The sequence below is a fragment of the Cervus elaphus genome, chromosome 26 (assembly GCF_910594005.1).
Source record: "Cervus elaphus chromosome 26, mCerEla1.1, whole genome shotgun sequence".
NCBI lineage: Eukaryota > Metazoa > Chordata > Mammalia > Artiodactyla > Cervidae > Cervus > Cervus elaphus.
Genome location: NC_057840.1, coordinates 42,868,465 through 42,887,121, shown reverse-complemented (window position 1 = coordinate 42,887,121; position 18,657 = coordinate 42,868,465). Strand labels below are relative to the sequence as shown.

Sequence of the window (18,657 nt, the reverse complement as noted above, 5' to 3'; positions counted from 1 at the left end):
GTGTTATTCTCACTCCAGAAAAACAGACTCCTAGTATTCAATCATGATAATGGAGGGAGATGGTGGGGGCTGAATGGGTATTTGGAAACTATCAAGTAAGTTAAAGGGCACGTTTAAGCTTAAGCTTTAATATACCTATGTGTCCCAGTAAAAGTTTGAATCTGGACTTATAGAAGAAACAGCATCTCTGGGTGCAGACAAAGATTTAATATACGTGTATGATTGGCCATCGGCCTCCCAGGAGGCTCAGTGGTAAAGAGTCAGCCTGCCAGTGCAGGAGACGTGGGTTTGATCCCTCAGTTGAGAAGATCCCCTGGAGGAAGAAATGTATTCCAGTACTCTTGCCCGGAAAATCCCATGGACAGAGGAGCCTGGTGGGCTACAGTCCATGGGGTCGCCAACAGTCGGACACAGCTGACCGACTAACCACACACACACACGAACTGGCTATCACACACAAGCGTGGCTGTCATACGCAGGACTGGCCGTCACACGCACAACCAGCTCTTCCTACTTAGCACTCAAAAAGGGTTCTGAACACAAATAAGGCCTAGATAATGGGTAATACAGAAGTCAACTCTGCATCACCCAGCGAAAATATTAGTCGCTCAGTCACTCTTCTCGACCCCATGGACTGTAGCCCGCCAGGCTCCTCTGTCCATGGGATTGTCCAGGCAAGAATGCTGGAGTGGGTTGCCATGCCCTCCTCCATCCCCTTCTCCAGGGGATCTTCCTGATCCAGGGATTGAACCCGGGTCTGTTGCATTGCAGGCAGACTCTTTACCATCTGAGCAACCAGGGAAGCCCTCTATATTGCCAATAGGATTTTCAAAGGGAAAGTGACATGTATCCCTTCCAGACAAGGCAGAGATGGGATGTGGGCTGTTTATTACAGCACAGCTGATCATGTCCTCACTGATACAGAAATCACATGGAAGCAGGTTGTAAGACCAAATAAAGCCTACACTGTGTAACAGGTTGTTTACTAACTATGTTGCCTTGTTCTACAGGTGTTCAGTGAGAGGCTGAATTTGGAACGTATAGTAGGAATTCTTGACCTGGGTGAGTAGATTTGGTTACTTCAAGGGGAAGAAAGGCAGGTTAGGGCCTTACTTTTAACAGTACCTAAAAATAAACGACTTTAAAACTTAGAAATCTTGAGTTATAAATTATATACATATATTGCTTTCAGATAGCAAAGAGTTTTCTCAGTTTAATGTTAACATTTATAAATCATATAATGCCATTATAAAACCAAAACAGAAACAGCTGGGAAAAATATTAACGCCATTATGACAAAATGTCAATATCCTTACTGCATGAGTGGCTTCACCAAGTATCTAAGAAAAATGTATGTTTCTAACAGATACATTAACATGTCTGACTCTTCGGGACCCACAGAATGTAGCCTGCCAGGCTCTTCTGTCCATGGAATTTTCCAGGCAAGAATATTGGAGTGGGTTGTCATTGCCCAACTCCAAGGGCTCTCTTCCTGACCCAGGGACTGAACCCATGTCTCTTGCATCTCCAGCATTGGCAGGTATATTCTTTGCCACCTGGAAGGCACATTGCCAAGAGATAGGTACAAAAGATATATAAAGCCATAAAAAGCTCACAAAAACAGTTGCAAACATCTTTGATAAGCCATTTTTACCCTATGGTCAAAAAAAAACCCCTGAAAACAACTGATATACAATGCTGGGGAAGCCACAGCAAAATAAGCACTCCTCTTTTACAAAGCTGGTAGAAGCAAACACTGATAAAGTCTTTCTGGATGGACATTCATAACACATACTCACTAGTACAATATTCACTTTTGGTCTTGTCATTCCAGTTCTAAGAATTTATATCAAAGAAACAAATATGTACACCGTGATGTATATACAAACATTATTTATGATACTGAAAAATTGATACAAACGTCTATCAGTCAGAGAATAGTACATTCCAGGACAACCATGACATGAAATACTATGGGGTCATTAAAATCCATGTATGGAAATTATATTTAATGACATAGAAAATGCTTCATGAAGTAATGTCAAGTTAAGAAGCCGTATACTGTACATAGGTATACTTTGTATATGTGTGTGTGGTATGCTCAGTCGTGTCTGACTCTTTGCAACCTCACGGACTATAGCCCACCGGGCTCCCCTGTCCATGGGATTTTCCAGACAAGAATACTGGAGTGGGCTGCCATTTCCTCCTCCGGGGGATCTTCTCGATCCAAGGATGGAACTGGGGTCACCTGTGTCTCCTGCATTGGCAGGCGGATCCTCTACCACCATGCCACCTGGAAAGCCACATTTTGCATATGTGTGTGTGCATGTATATACATGTGTGTATACACATGGCATCACCTGGCAGAGGGGATCTCAGCCTCTACTTTATTCCCTGGCTTCCTGGACTGAATCTCTCTCTGCTCCCCTCCCCGTGGGTCACACCTTCCCGGCCTCCTTTGCTGGTTCCTTGGCATCCCCTAGCTGGCAAATGTTGGAGTGCCATCTTTGTTTACACCCACTTTCCAGATGATTCCATCCACTTGCATGGGTTTAAACAGCATCTCTGCACTGATATAGTATCCGAATACATGTCTCCACACCTGGGCTCCTATCAGACTCACACCTGTCAACATGTCCATAAGAGCACCTTCACTTGGCTATCTGACAAACTTCACATGCCCAAAACAGAACCCTTGATTTCAGCGGCATCCTTAAAGGAAAATTAGACACAACAAAACCAGTGAAAGCTTGCTCTACCTGTAATCTCTTCCTTTTGGGGAAACAGCAACCCTATTCTTCCAGTCATTTGAGCCAAAAGATTGGCATTCACTGTTAACACCGCTGTTTTCCTCAACCCCCACTTCCAAGCTTTTAGCAAAATCTCCCAGTTCTGCCTGCAGGATAATATCCATCATCAAACTACTTCACAACGCCTCCACTGGTACCACTCTGGTCTCAGCTGCCAGCACTTCGAAGCTGGATCTATTGCAAGATCGTCTCTGCCGGGCTCCCCCTGGGTCCTTTCAACTCAACACAACAAGGTCACCCCTCTCCTCAAAACCCTCCGCTCTTCCCATCTCGCTTGGAGGGAGATCCGAGTCCCACCGTGGCCTGGACCGCCGGTCAGGGTCTGGGCTCTGCCCATGCTCTCTGCCCATGCCTCCCACACTCTCCCGCCTGCTCAGCACGCTCCAGCCACGCCAGCTTCCTTGTCAGCTTCCAACAGCCACACACGGTCCTGCCCCAGGGCCTCGGTCCTATCTGTTCCCTCATTGCAACACTCTTCAGTATCTTCGGGGCTTGCTCCAGTCGGCCCAAATGCAGCCTTCTCAGTGAGGTTTTACCTGAACTCCAGATATCTAATAGCAACACCCTATGTTGCCTCTTGCTCTGCTTCGAGTTTCTGGGTAGCAAAAATCTCTCCCTGTCATATTGCATATTTAATTGCTGTCTGTTTACTGTCTTCTTTCCTCCACTGGAGTGTATGCTCCATGAGATCAGAGACACGGTGTTCCCAGTGCCTGAAAGCGCCTGGCATATAAAAGCAGTCCAATATTCCTTGCATACATTTTAAAAAGGTTACAAGTGGTTAAAAAAAAAAATCCTTACCTTTAAAAAAAAAAAGGTTATTACGAATCAATGTAAAACAAATGGGTTTCTCATCCTTGCTTGAAAGTGAAAGTGAAGTTTCTCAGTCATGTCTGACTCTTTGCGACCCCATGGACTGTAGCCTACCAGGCTCCTCAGTCCATGGAATTTTCTAGGCAAGAGTACTGGAGTGGGTTGCCATTTCCTTCTCCAGGGGACCTTCCCGACCCAGGGATTGAACCCTGGTCTCCTGCATTGCAGGCAGACGCTTTACCATCTGAGCCACCAGGGAAACCCCATCCTTGCTTAAAAACCCAGCAAAAGTTTTGCTGTTCAGTCGCTCGGTCGTGTCCGACTCTTCGTGACCCCATGGACTGCAGCCCGCCAGGCTTCCCTGTCCTTCGCTGTCTCCCGGAGTTCGCTCAAACTCATGCCCATTGAGTCAGTGATGCCATCCAACCATCTCATCCCCTGTCGCCCTCTTCTCCAGTCTTCAATCTTTCCCAGCATCAGCAAGAGCAATGCCCCTTTCCCTTTCAAGTTAAATTCCCAACAGTGAAATGTCCCCAGGAAGTCACAGTGAACAGAACTGTGGAAAACATGTCAAAGGTTCCTGACAGAGTTAAAGACACACACCCATGAGGAATGGAGCTACTGTCTGTTGAATATCTCAAAAGTTCAAGGAATTTGCCTTCAAAGTTTTTTTTTTTTTTTTCCGGACAAAGACGCCTCTGAGCTCACATTCTTTTCTATGGGGGATAAGGATGCTTTGCAAGAACGGGAACTCATTTAGAGGCAGAATCAACGCAGGGCTTCTTGGGGACAGAGAGACACTGGCAGCAAAAGAGAGTCTGAGCACAGAGGGGCTACTGTGGGGAAAGGCGGGCGCGTACTGAGCCCAGCGAGGATAAGGACATTGTCTCACTTAACCTGCTTCTGGTCCTGATGGTCAACCCTCGGAACCGTCAGACCTCAGGACACTGGCCATGCCACACAGACCCAGGCAGCAGGTATCACTTGAGCTGATTTCTCTTTAATTTCATAAACCTATACCGTCAGGAAGATCCCCTGGAGAAGGAAATGGCAGCCCACTCCAGTCTTCTCGCCTGGGAAATCCCACGGACAGAGGAGCCTGGTGGGCTACAGTCCATGGGGTTGCAAGAGTCAGACATGACTGAAGGACTAACTATACCATCAAAAAGGCTGGAAAACATTGAAAGGCTTAATGGCAAGTATACTTAGAGTCTGGGCTTTCTGTCTTCCTGAGGGTTTCTTTTTTCTCCTGCTTAATAAAGTACTTAATGTATTATTATACTATTTTTCTCCTTCTGGTTTGTCCTATAAGATGTCTCCGTTTCTTGTAACACATCAGAGTTGGACAGGACCCCAGCAATCAGACCTGTCCCTGCTCCTAACTATACCCAGGGAGAAATGATACCCAGGAAGAGAGTAAACCCCTTGTCTAATGACATAAATCTGACCAAGGTCAGGACTGGAACTAGAAGCCAGCTTCACTGGTGTGACATCTCCAGTTCTTCATCTAGTAACTTCAGCAGGGCCTCATTCAAAACACAGCAAACCAACAACAACAAAAAATCCACGTAGAAAACTAACTGAAAATGTATGACTGACTCTTAATTATGATCTGAAAACTGTACTCATCCCCTTTATACGTATTTATTGCTGCCTGTTATGTGCCAGGCAGCCTGCTGACATGAGAATGAATAATGAGGAAGGCAAACACAGTCCTCGTTCCAAGGAGCTTATGATTGAGTGAGGAGGACAGACAATTAAGAATGCAATTAAAAACGAAGTCCAACAGTGTTCCTATAGGGCAAGGACGGGGCACAACGGCAGCAAGACAGAGTAACTGAAACAGCGTGTGAAATGAACACAATACTGTAAATCAACTATACTTCAACAAAAATTGGGGGAAAAAAATCTGAATAGCATGTGTGGGGTCAACAGTCAGGCGATGGGAGGTACCCAGACTTCGGAGGTCATCAGTGAAGACAGATGTCATATTGTCATGCTGTAGTCCTGAAACTTATATAAGAGAAATGTGTATATGTGAGAGAGGGAAAGAGAGAGGGGCGCACGCGCACGTGTGCGTGTGTGTGTGTGTGTGTGTGTGTGTAAGGGCAGCAGGCGAAGGAAAAACCTTACTCCAAGCAGACACTGGTTTCCTCTCTGTCTGCTGTGTCTCCATCCTTCCAGTCTCTCTAGGACACAGCCAGGCACCCTGGACTTCTCTGGCTCCTTCACCTCTCATACCCAAGCAGTCATCCCTTTCCAGCCGTCTGATGCTCATGATCCTCGAGGCTGTCTCCCCTCTGCATTCCTGACACCCTCTCGTCCATCTCACCCCGACTCCTGGCTGAGTCTCCCAGCGCTTCTCCCTGAATTCAGTCTTGCTCTCTTCAATTCCCTTCCTCTGCCAATTGACCTGCCTAAAAAGCACCTCTGACCATGTGAGTCCTCTGCTGAAAACCCGTGAAAGCCCGTGGCTCCCCATGGGCTAAGTGAAATTGAAAGGCACTCAGTCGTGTCCGGCTCTTTGCAACCCCATGACCTATACAGTCCATGGAATTCTCCAGGCCAGAATACTGCAGTGGGTAGCCTTTCCCTTCTCCAGGGGAATCTTCCCAACCCAGGGATTGAACCCAGGTCTCCCACATTGCAGGTGGATTCTTTCCCAGCTGAGCCACAAGGGAAGCCCCCATGGGCTAAGGGTAAAGTTCAAGTTCACCAAAAGGACCCCAAAGCCTCCATGAGTTGGCCCAACCTGTGTTTCCAATGTCTTCCCTTGCCTCTGAAGTCCATAAAAAAGTGAAAGTGAAGTCGCTCAGTCGTGTCTGACTCTTTGCGACACCATGGACTACAGCCTACCAGGCTCCTCTGTCCATGGGATTTTCCTGGCAAGAATACTGAAGTGGGTTGCCATTTTCTTCTCCAGAGGATCTTCCTGACCCAGGGATCGAACTCAGGTTTCCCGCATTGTAGTCAGACGCTTTACCATCTGAGCCACCGGGGGGGGGGTCACAGTCCATGGGGTCACGAAGAGTCAGACACAGCTGAGCAACTGGACAGCCCTTGCCTCTGCCTCACTTTGCACGCCTGCAGCTCCTGCTTCCCGGGAGTGGAGCAGGCTCTCTAAGGCTCCTGGTCCTGCAGGTGTCTCTGTGACTGTCACCCTGCCGCCCGCCCTTCCCCCTTGCTGAGGCGCCTCTCTTCTGACTCCCTCCAGGCATTCTCTCGTAAGAAACCTTCCCCAGTGCTCCCCCGCACAGACCTTGAGTGACTGAAGCATCTCCAAGTACACAGGGTACCCTGAGTGTGCGCCCTCCCGGGCTAAGTGGCTTTAGTCGTGTCTGGCTGTGTGCAACCCTATAGACTGTATCCTGCCAGGCTCCTCTGTCCATGGGATTCTCCAGGCAAGAATGCTGGAGTGGGTTGCCACGTCCTCCTCCAGGGGATCTTCCCCACCCATTTCTCTTACCTCTTCTGCGTTGGCAGGTGGGTTCTTTATCACTGGGACCTTTACCACTTGGGAAGACCCACAGGACCACATCCTAAAAGTTACATACATACTCCATGTTAAATTATAAGCATTTGTCTATGGCTCTGTTCCCCTTCCAAGTAGGTGACAAGTATTGCTTCACTCATCTTTGCAAGCCTAGCACCTTTCACAGTCCTGATCCGTAACAAGACGTCAATACATGCTTGTTTAATGAGAGTGGTCATTGCGGAACCTACATTGGGTAATTCTCAACCCAGCAATTGAAAGTGGCCATTATTATATGTGGAAATAAAAAACGGAGTTCTGCTTTCCCACCAAAGTGGACTCCCCCAAAAGAATAATTGATTTGAGCTTCCTGAAAATTACTGGTTTGGGTTTTGACAGATAACACTAATATCTAAACGTTCCTGTATTTTCAAAATACAATGGTCCACACTGTTTGGTTCCTAAAGAATCATAAAATCATTGCATCTTCTGGTGACTTATTTTAAGTGTTACAAAAGACCACAGCACTAGTCCTGAGTCACAGGACGAGTTTGCTTCTAGAAGAGTCTGGGGTAAACACACTGGGAGGAGGCCAGCTCCTGGGCAGGGTTCTGTGGATGGCACGGCCTGCTGACGTCACCATTCAAAATAGCAGCTGACCACAACGGCACGCATTTACCTTCAAATACCTGTGCTCCCTCCTCCTGAAAGATTGGCCTGTCTTCAAAATTAGTTACTATTCTGCAAACACAGATGGGAGATTTAAGGAGGTGTTTGGAAGGAGAGAAGCCTCAGGAGCGTTGGGATAGAAAAGAGAGGTGAGCCAGATTTTATCGATGATTACCACCTACGGATAATCTACCTGCCTGCAGGCAAGCTCAGCTGTGCCTGACTCTCTGCGACCCCATGGACTGTAGCCTGACAGGCTCCTCTTGTCCATGGAACTTTCCATCCAAGAGTACTGGAGTGGGTGGCCATTTCGTCCTCCAGGGGATCTTCCCAACCCAGGGATCAAACACCATGTCTCTTGCATCTCCTGCCCTGGCAAGCAGATTCTTTACCACTGGGGCCACCTATAAATGAAAATGGGCTGTACTTCTCTAACTGCTTATAATCCTAATTCTGAACTTCAAATTACAAACTACTATGACAAAGTTTGTGGAGTCTTTTTTTTTTGAGGGTGGGGGAAAGGAAAGCAAGCATTTTGTCATGAAAACCACTAGCCCAGCCCTACAAATGCAAACATATACCCCACTTCTCTTAATATAGCACATGGGCTTTAGTTTTAGCACAGAGAGTGTTGGGAGGATTTTCTTTCCCAGTTGTGTTTATTTATAATATGGGTGTGGAGCAAAATATCAGATCACAACAGGTTATATACTTCCATGCAAGCCTTTCCTTTCTGCCCAGAGCTATATTCTACATTCCTTCTTAACCTCAAATGTAAAAAGTGTATCTTGTCAAATTGTGATAAATTGTTACCTGCATGGGGAAGAACTTGCTAACTAGAAGTAACTCCAGTCTTCCCAAAGTACATCCTTTATGTAACAAAGTGAATCTACTCTTTGTACCTGTACAACCTTGAAAAAAATAAAAGGGAGGGGGCTCAGCAAAACAGCTGGATTATTCATCCAAAGGCTTGAACATACTTTTAGAAACATTTTTAAATGAAATTTTGCTCTTAAAAAAAAATAAAATGGTATAGTTTGATGCAGAACTCATCTAAAAATAGGTGTTCGGTAAAAAAGCTTTCTGCCCATAACACTAGGGCTGTGTGTTTGTATATTTGTGTGTATTTGCCTGTGTGCTGTACTGCATGGGTGAAAAATGGTAACTTAGGCTGGAAAAAAAATTTTTTTTTAATTAAAAAAAAGGCCTTTGATAAAGTTCTTCCACGAAACCTAAAATCTTAATGTTTGTTGAAATGCTTTCAAGAACTTATACCCATAGTACATAATCATTTTGTTCATAAATGTGAAACTTCAAAGAGTATGCAAATGTAACCAAAATGAATCTGACCTTTTATATCTAGAATAAAAGCATTTTAAAATGTTTTGTGAAACCATAATATGTATTTTCTTGCACTTACTGGTTATCTCGTGCTTTGGATCTAACTCTGATTTCTGGATTTTCCCTTGCTGTTTTCTTCCTGCCTACCTAGAGTTTTTCTTTGTGGTGGGATGGTCCTTTTGTTTTAAGGGAAGGAGGTAAACACCAAGGTAAATGCTTGTGTTGTCATAATAGTATGAGGTGAGTGAGTGAAGAGGCATTTCCAGTATAATTTTAACTATCATGAACTTATTTGTTGGTTACTTTGGGCTAGATCATTACATTACAAAAATAAGTATTTCATGTGATTTTGTTAGTATATTTCTTACAAACAAAATGCAGAAATACATAAAGGGCAAAAGATGGAGGGGTTATGGATATACCACTGCAGGTATAATTACCATGTGACTGGAAACTCTACTTGCCTCACAGAAAGAATAGACCGTGATGACCGACAAAGTGTCTCCCTGGGTTACTTAGTCCTGTATCTGTGAATCAACTTCCTTCCTGAAATAGTGATGTAATCGGCTAGAGTACCATCACCAGAAGCAACTGTAAATGTATTTCTTAGATTTAGCTCTTCATTTTTGCAATCTGGAAAACATAAATAAACTGCACTTATTTATCCTCAAACTATTAGGCAATAACTATTCAACCCATTAAGGTAAAAAGCTGGGAATAATATGAAATTTTAAGAGGTGTGGATTTCTAACAAGCAAGAAGGTAAATGAAACTTTGAGGTAGCTTCAACACGTGACATTGAACCCCCTCTCTTACTGACTAGAAAAAAAAATGGTGATGGAAGCCAATCGGTTTCTGCCCAATAGTCTGTAATGACCTCTATGGGAAACCAATCTAACAAAGAGGGGATATATGTACATGTGTAATTGATTGGCTTTGTTGTGCAGCGGGAACTAGCACAACATTGTAAATCACTTATCCTACAATAAAAATGAAAAATGAAACAAAAAGGAAGTGGTTTCATTAAGACATGAAAGAAAATTATAATATCCTATTATTTGATCTATGGGCTTCCCTGGTGGCTCAGACGGTAAAGAATCTACCTGCAATGCGGGAGACCTGGGTTTGATCCCTGGGTCGGGAAGATCCCCTGGAGGAGGGCATGGCAACCCACTCCAGTATTCTTGCCTGGAGAATCCCCACAGACAGAGGAGCCTGGCGGGCTACCGTCCATGGGGTCAATAGCATTCATGTATTAGAAATACTGACACATGTTGTCGCCTTCCCCTGTAGATACTGATCAGTATGTTGATCCAGGTATAAGAAATCTTTCGCCTCCTTTGCAGGTTTTACAAAGTAAGACATGGTTTGACTATAGACCAGTCCAATAAAATTCTTCCTTTGCTTTGGGAAACGTATTTCTGAGACATCTGATAGTACATCTAGTTTTAATAATTGCTCACATGCATGCTTAAGGTCACAGAAAGTTCTGATATTCAAAACATACTGATAGTTACATTGACCCAAACAGGCAAAGTGGTCGATAGCAAATAGTTCATGGCAGTAACACCTCAGATCTCTCTAATCAGGAGGACAGAAGCAGTTCTCCAGTGGCAGTTTTTTTCAGCAAAGAGAATTAGCTGTCTTCAATTCACTTACCAAAATGGGGGAAGGCCAACTCTTTGTCAAATATATTTTAAAAAGACTTTTTTATTTATGAGCAAAACCTTCTCTTTAATAACACAGGGGGAAAAATGTGTCAAAATAGAGGTATTAAAACAAAAATCTACAAAGAAACAGGAGTGAGCACACATTGGGAGAAAATCTTGACAATATTACTATCAAAAAGCCACACAGAAGGGTGGTCTAGTGAGGATAAAAGCAGAACAAATGATATCTCAACAAGCAATCCACGTGGGCAACGCTCAAGGTGTGATGATGAAAGAGAACAAACGTGCAAGGGTGTTAGGGGAGCAGAACAAAGCGATCCCTCATAAACGGCTTCAAAGGAAGCAAACGGGAGACTTTCTAAAGAAACAGGAAAAGGAAAAACAAACTATTATAATTTGCTACTCCTTCTAATTCTAATGAAAATGTCTTTCAGCTTTTCTGTAGAGAAGAGGTGTGTCAGAAGCAAAGCTGGAAGACGAGAAGGAAGCTGAGGAAATAAATTATGACTGGGGGAAAAAGACTTAGTAAAGATGGGGTGGCCTCTGACTTGACTCCTCACAAAGCCTCTTTAAAATGGCTGGGGGCAAAGTGATGCGAAGTAATACAACACGACAGATAATTAGAGATATATCAGATTCCAAAACCATACTAGCAAAGGGAAACAAAAGTTAGGGTCAATACTGACCCAGCAAACTGACCATATTTTAGGTGGATGTCCTTTCTCAACTTCAAGAGCCGATTATAAAGCAACCAGGGGCTTGCCTGGTGCTCCAGGGGTTATGAAGCTGCCCTGCAATGCAGGGGACACATGTTCAACCCATGCTCGGGGAAGATCTTACATGCTGCGGACCAACCAAGCCCGTGTGCCATTACTAAAGCTGCTAAGCTCTAGAGCCCGGGAACCACAGGGAGGAGTAGCCCCCGCTGGCTGCAACTAGAGAAAGCCTGGGCACAGCAGTCCAGACCCAGCACAGCCAAAGATAAATAAGTAATGTATCTTTGAAAACCGAAAATATTTACAAAATAAGGAAAGTTGGTGAATCGCTTCAGCATTTGCTCAGTCTGTCCTTTTCTACATAGCTCACATTTCTCAAATAACATAACATGATGAACTAACTACACTCAGTGACACAGTGGAGGATGTGGAGAGCCAGATTCAGGGCAGCTTGCACACAGGACACATGAGCTACTAGTTTAAAATGAATGGTCTTTTAACAACCGTTTGCAGAATTAATAGAAATAGGGCCTCTTGCTTAAGGGATGCTCTTGATTAAGGGATGCGTAATAATGAACCACCCTTATGGCAGAAAGTGAAGAGGAACTAAAAAGCCTCTTGATGAAAGTCAAAGAGAGTGAAAAAGTTGGCTTAAAGCTCAACATTCAGAAAACTAAGATCATGGCATCCGGTCCCATCACTTTATGGGAAATAGATGGGGAAACAGTGGAAACAGTGGCTGACTTTATTTTTTTGGGCTCCGAAATCACTGCAGATGGTGATTGCAGCCATGAAATTAAAAGACGCTTACTCTTTGGAAGGAAAGTTATGACCAACCTGGATAGCATATTAAAAAGCAGAGACATTACTTTGTCAACAAAGGTCCATCTAGTCAAGGCTATGGTTTTTCCAGTGGTCATGTATGGATGTGAGAGTTGGACTATGGAGAAAGCTGAGCGCCAAAGAATTGATGCTTTTGAACTGTGGTGTTGGAGAAGGCTCTTCAGAGTCCCTTGGACTGCAACGAGATCCAACCAGTCCATTCTAAAGGAGATCAGTCCTGGGTGTTCATTGGAAGGACTGATGCTGAAGCTGAAACTCCAATACTTTGGCCACCTCATGTGAATAGTTGACTCATTGGAAAAGAACCTGATGTTGGGAGGGATTGAGGGCAGGAGGAGAAGGGGACGACAGAGGATGAGATGGCTGGATGGCATCACCAACTCGCTGGACATGAGTTAGAGTAAACTCCGGGAGTTGGTGATGGACAGGCAGGCCTGGCGTGCTGCGATTCACGGGGTCGCAAAGAGTCGGACACGACTGAGCGACTGAACTGAACTGAATAATGAATGAACCAGGGCTTTGTCTTCCTTCTCTGGACCATACCTGGAGGACACGGTAGGGTGTTCTCTAAGATGTCCCATTTTCTTGGGAAGTCCTGAAGCACCAGGCGATGCTGGGTCTGGGAACAGGGGCGCTGGCTGCAGAAATCTGGAGGACTGTCATCTAGAAGAGGGAGGGAGTGATGACCAGCCCAGCATAAGTGCCATTGAAATCATTTGTTGATCACCTTTAGGAGGAGGGCACTGCGATTGTTTAAATGCCTACTTTTCTAAATCCAGTTTTGTATACTTGTTTCTGGACTTCCTCGGTGGCTCAGTGGTAAAGAATCTGCTTATCAATGAAGAAGAAATGAGTTCTATCCCTGGGTTAGGAAGAGTCCCTTGAGAAGGAAATGGCAACCCACGCCAGTATCCTTGCCTGGGAAATCCCATGGACGGAGGAGCCTGGCAGGCTACAATCCATGGGGTCGCAGAAGAGTTGGACGTGACTTAGCGACTAAACAACAACATGTTTCTACTTTTGTAAGAAAGACGAACAACAACTACCAGTAATCTATTCAAAAGAGAAATTTCCAAGGTCTGACCTTCTGGGAATTCAGCTCTAGTCTTCTCCATTTATCAGCATTTAAATTGACAATTGCTGATAAGGACAACTTAATGCTTGACCAGCAGTATAAATTGTTACTTTCAGTCTTTTGTTTATGTAACCACAAAAGCACACAATGTTTTTGTTCTAGTTGCTTATTTCACAGATCTATATAATCCACTTTTTAAAATTAAAAGACGTCTTAGTGATGGGCAGAAAAAATAAACTCAGTACGATGTGTAATGTAACTTTTTTTTATAAAGCTATCTATACACACACATATACATACATATGTATGTCATATGGGTCAAATTACTAAATGGGATAGAATTTTTAGAAATTGGATTTTTTTCTGATTAGTAAGCACATTAGCTAGTTTTAGAGTATTAATTTTACTGTACTTATATGAATTTGAAAGTGAAAGTAAAAGGGTTATTCACGCAGTCATGCCCAACTCTTTGCAACCCCATGGACTGTAGTCCACCACACTCCTGTCCATGGAATTCTCCAGTCAAGAATATTGGCATGGGTTACCATTTCCTTCTCCAGGGGATTATCTCACCGGTAGTTCTACATAACATGAAGCATACAGAGCACATAAATACTTATAGCAAAGGGCATATAAATGTCCCTTTAACCTGCAATCAATATACCCTACGGTAAGCTACTTCTTGCCATTTAAATCCGAGTTAATAACAAAAATGTTTTCCATGGCTTTCAAAATAGATGGGGAAAAAATAGAAACTGTGGCAGATTTTACTTTCTTGGGCTCCAAAATCACTGCAGATGGTGACTGCAGTGATGAAATTAAAAGCTGCTTGCTCCTTGGAAGTTATGGCAAAGCTATGGCAAACCTAGACAGCATACTAAAAAGCAAAGATATTGCTTTGCTGGCAAAGGTCCCTGTAGTCAAAGCTATGGTTTTTCCTGTAGTCATGTATGTTGGATGTGAGAGTTGGACCATAATGAAGGCTGAGCGCTGAAGAACTGATGCTTTCAAAATGTGGTGGTAAAGAAGGCTCTCGAAAGTCCCTTGGACAGCAAGGAGAGCAAACCAGTCCATCCTAAACCAACTATGAATATTCATTGGAAGGACTGATGCTAAAGCTGAAGCTCCAATACTTTGGCCACCTGATGCAAAGAGTCAACTCACTGGAAAACATCCTGATGCTGGGAAAGATTGAGGGCAGGAGGAGAAGGGGGCAGCAGAGGATGAGATGGCTGGATGGCATCATTGACTCAACGGACGTTGGTTTGAGCGAACTCGGGAAGAAAGCGAAGGACAGGGAAGCCTTGCGTGCTGCACTCCATACAGTCGCAAAGAGTTGGACATGACTGAGGGACAATATGTCTTTCTAGGAACACAGGTACAGCATAAAACAAGGTAAATTTGTAGCAGGAAGATGACATGCCCACAGCGGGCATGTTAAGGCAGAACTGATTATATTGGTTTTTCCTGGCTGTGAAATGTCTCTGCTCGGAAATACAGGCGTTGGAGCTCTTTGCCCATCTCTTCCCACCCAGCCTGTCACAGTCTCTTCACACACCCTCAGCAAAAGGATGTAAAAACAGGGAGATGCAGGGGGCTGCCCTCCTCCGAAACATCGCCTACTCTGGCCAGTTTCGAAACTGGGCATTCAGGGTCTGGAGCACCAGGGCCAAGCATCAGCGCTCCTGGAAACGGAATAACCCACTCACTGAAAATTCCGTTTCTCCTCTTCCATACAGATGGTCAACCCAGCCACCCCGTTGTGCTCCGTACCTGACCCGCTCCGCTCCCCATCTCCACCCCCGGGAGGGCGGGCCACGCGCCGGCAGACCCGAGCCCAGCTTGGAGGTGGAGGGGTCCCCTACCTTGGCTCCGCGCATCCTTCCCCGGGGCGGGTCCCGGCTCCCACCGCGCGGGCACTGGCCGCGAGGCCGCCGCCGCCGCCCCGTGACTTTGCCGGAATGCAGGCAGCTGCCGACTTGGCCAGCATCTCCAGTTTTCCTATCAGAGGCATAAATCGTCCACAGCAATTGGCCAGGCGCCCGCACCAGCTCCCATACCCGCCTTGGAATCCTCTCCCTTGCAGCCAGAGCCTGCAGCCTGAGAAGGGAATGAGCTAGGCTGGTGGAGCCTCTGAGCAGAAAACCTGCGACAGGTTTGGTGGACCGGGGGACCCCCACCTGGGGGCGCGGGGGGCAGCCCCCGCGGCTGAACAGGCTGGGGTCTGCCGTCCCCTGCCGGCCGCTGTCGGAGTCCGCTTCTGTTTGGCTCCGAAGTGTTTCCCGGCCGAGTAGAGCGCTTCAAAGGCCCGGCTGAGAAGAAAGGTTGTTTGCGCTTCTGTGGTTTGGAGTGAAGTCTGAACTGCGTCAGAGCTATTGCCCCCGAGGCGCTGGGATCGCCCAAGGGGAGGCAGTTTCGGTGTTTCTGGAAACTCCAAGCTCTTGCAGGAAGCCAACGTTCCACATTTAAGCATGTAACATAATCTATTTTATCTCCTATGGCTTGCCCGTCTCTCCAGATAAGCAAGACTGCAGAACTCGGCTCAAAAAGGAGCTTTGAGAAGAAGAAAGCCTTCCATGGCCTGATTCTTTGCCTGCCTAGCTGTTGATTGTAACAAAAGCTGACCCCCTTAAAGGCCTTTATGGATCAATAATGAAGAGAGACCAGAAAGAGAAGCTTTCATTCAATTTCATTTATTTGAGGACCAACACACCCTCTGCTGGTTTGGGGATATACAAGGGAAATGCAATGTGCAGTGCGGGTCCTGGAATTTAACCTCTGCTTGGTGATGTTCATTCTAAAAACAAAGCAAACAGAACTCTGCACAATTAGGCAGCAAGCTCAGTACAAGAAACTGAAATGTGCAAACCCAGGCAGATGGCCTCTGGGCAGCACCACCGAGATAAGCAGCAACCCCCTCCCCCCACACACCCCCCCACCCCCTACCCACCCCACCCCTTCTAGCCAGCACACTTCTGTTCTTTCTAACAGCGCTTGGCTTGGCCCCAGTGCTGGCACTTCCAGGGTGATCACAGTTCCACAAAAGCAGTAGATGCTCAATAAATGCTCGTTCTGAGCATTGGAGTGAATGTGGCAACGATAGGAAGCTAGAGGGCTGAAGGGCTTGGCCCTGGCATTCGATACCCCATCCAGCCTCACCAGTTGTGTGACCCTGGGGCAGTTAACTGAACCTCTCCTTCTGTGTCAGTAAGACGTGAATGATAACAAATTCCTCTTAGGGTCAGGAGGAGGAGTAAATGAAATAATCCATGTACAGTGCTAGGGGCTCCCTCCCAGGGGCTCAGTGGTAACGAATCTACCTGCCAATGCAGGAGATGCTGGTTCGATCCCTGGGCCGGAAAGATCCCCTGGAGAAGGAAATGGCAACCCGCTCCAGTATCCTTGCCTGGGAAATCCCATGGACAGAGGAGCCTGGTGGGCTACAGTGCACGGGGTTGCAAAGAATTTGACATCCTGAGCAACTGAGCACGCCCGCACGTGAAGTACTAAGGACAGGGCCTCCTGTGCAACCATTTCTCAGTCCAGTGGAGCTAACACTATTGTCGCTGCCACTGATGTTGCTTCTTCCAGAAGAAGTCTGCAAGGCAGTGGTTAAAAGCAGTCACTTGGGACCCAGATACTTAGGATCCTTTCCATTGGCATGACTTTGGGCAGGTGAGTTTCAATGTCCTGACCTGTAAGATGGTAATAATAATAATAGAGGAAAAGCTGCTAATCATAGCATGATATGGGGTTTTATTGTGCTTCATTCATCATGGTGTTTGTGCCCAGCAGGGAGTGGACAGGTCTATAATAAATGGTAGTTGGAAGTAAGAAATTGCCCCTATGGTAATAATGTCTGTCTCATTTCACTTTTCCACTCTTTTGCTCATCAGCAGATCAGTTCTTAGTGAACTGCCCGCCCATGTCTGAGCCCGGTGCTTCCTTCCCAAGGAAGGCGTGACTGATGGCAGCCCTTGGTTTCAGGCAGAGCAGGTCTCCTGCAACGTCTGATGTACTGTAATTTCCACAGAAGGGCCCCAGGACTTTTCATGGGATTACTCCTCAGTTTGGCCTGGGCAGGTGGAAAGGGGTCTTGAGGAACCAAATACAGTAACCCTTTAGCTCCCATAGTTATTCAGATGGTGGGACTTGGTTTTGTAAAGTAGGTCGAATAAAGCTGGACGAGGTTTGCAGCAATCCCTCACTCCACGGACGACAGGGGAGGACTCTGGAAGGAACTGGGGTACAGAACCCCGCAGGGGGCTTGCAGTGACATATAGGTTAGCTGCCGCTTGCCTGCGGAGCCTTTCTGAACTACCAGCTGTTGTTCAGTCGCTGAGTCGTCTTTGACTCTTTTGCGACCCCATGGACAGTAGCTTGATAGCCTCCTCCGTCCATGAGATTTCCCAGGCAAGAATACTGGAGCGGGGTTGAAGAAGCCATTTCCTTCTTCAGGGAATCTTCCGGACCCAGGGATCAAACCCGCATCTCCCGCTTGGCAGGTGGATTCTTTACTACTGAGTCACCAGGGAAGCCCATATAAATAGGTTCATTTAAAAAAAGAAAGAAAGAAAAAACTGATGAGTGAAGAGTTCACAGTATGTGTTGTGTCCTCTTCTTAGAAATCCCACATGAAACATACGAATGGAATGTCACCAGCCCCACGGGGCTCGTGAAGGGGCCATCCTGGGTGACCGTCACCTGGGTCCTGTCCCTTTATCACTCTCACACTGGGTCAGGACATAATTCACCCCTTCCCAGGCAAAGTTTATATACTTGGCTCCCATCTTCTGCCTAAACTCACCAGACATCAACCAGGTAACTTCTTTATGATATTTGAACCCAAAATCAACATATCCACCCCACTCATTGAACTAGGAGGCTTCCCTGATGGTTTCAGATGGTAAAGAGTCCACCAAGTCTCAACCTAGCAGATTTCTTTTTCTCTCGCTAATGTGATATGATACATGCATTTGAAAGGCACCAAGCTGGAAGAAAGTCCTGGGAAGTATTCCAAATCTTACAGCTCATACATAAAAGTAATTTGATGGTGGCCATCCCTAAATTTTACAACAATCCTTAAAAGCTGTCTTTCATTATCAATAATAAGTTATGAACTTGAAAGTTTTTTAAATCTACCGATAAAAAAATGCTCGAGTAAGAATGAATGACTTTTCTATTCTCTCATAAAATGTGATGTTACAAAATCACTGCTAAATGGAGATTCAGTCAAAGAACAAACATA

The 18,657-nt window shown here is 45.7% G+C and overlaps 1 protein-coding gene across 5 annotated transcripts in view; it reads right to left on the bottom strand.

Annotated features, from left to right (window-relative positions):
- MAP3K4 (mitogen-activated protein kinase kinase kinase 4) overlaps positions 1-15,438 on the bottom strand; it is a 139,296-nt gene extending 123,858 nt beyond the window's left edge. For all 5 annotated transcript variants that reach the window (XM_043888466.1, XM_043888469.1, XM_043888470.1 and 2 more), the window contains exon 1: positions 15,275-15,438. In XM_043888466.1, the coding sequence (XP_043744401.1) occupies positions 15,275-15,423 (149 nt within the window). In that variant the 5' untranslated portion in view covers positions 15,424-15,438. The remainder of the gene's footprint in view (positions 1-15,274) is intronic.
- Positions 15,439-18,657: the final 3,219 nt, after the last annotated feature.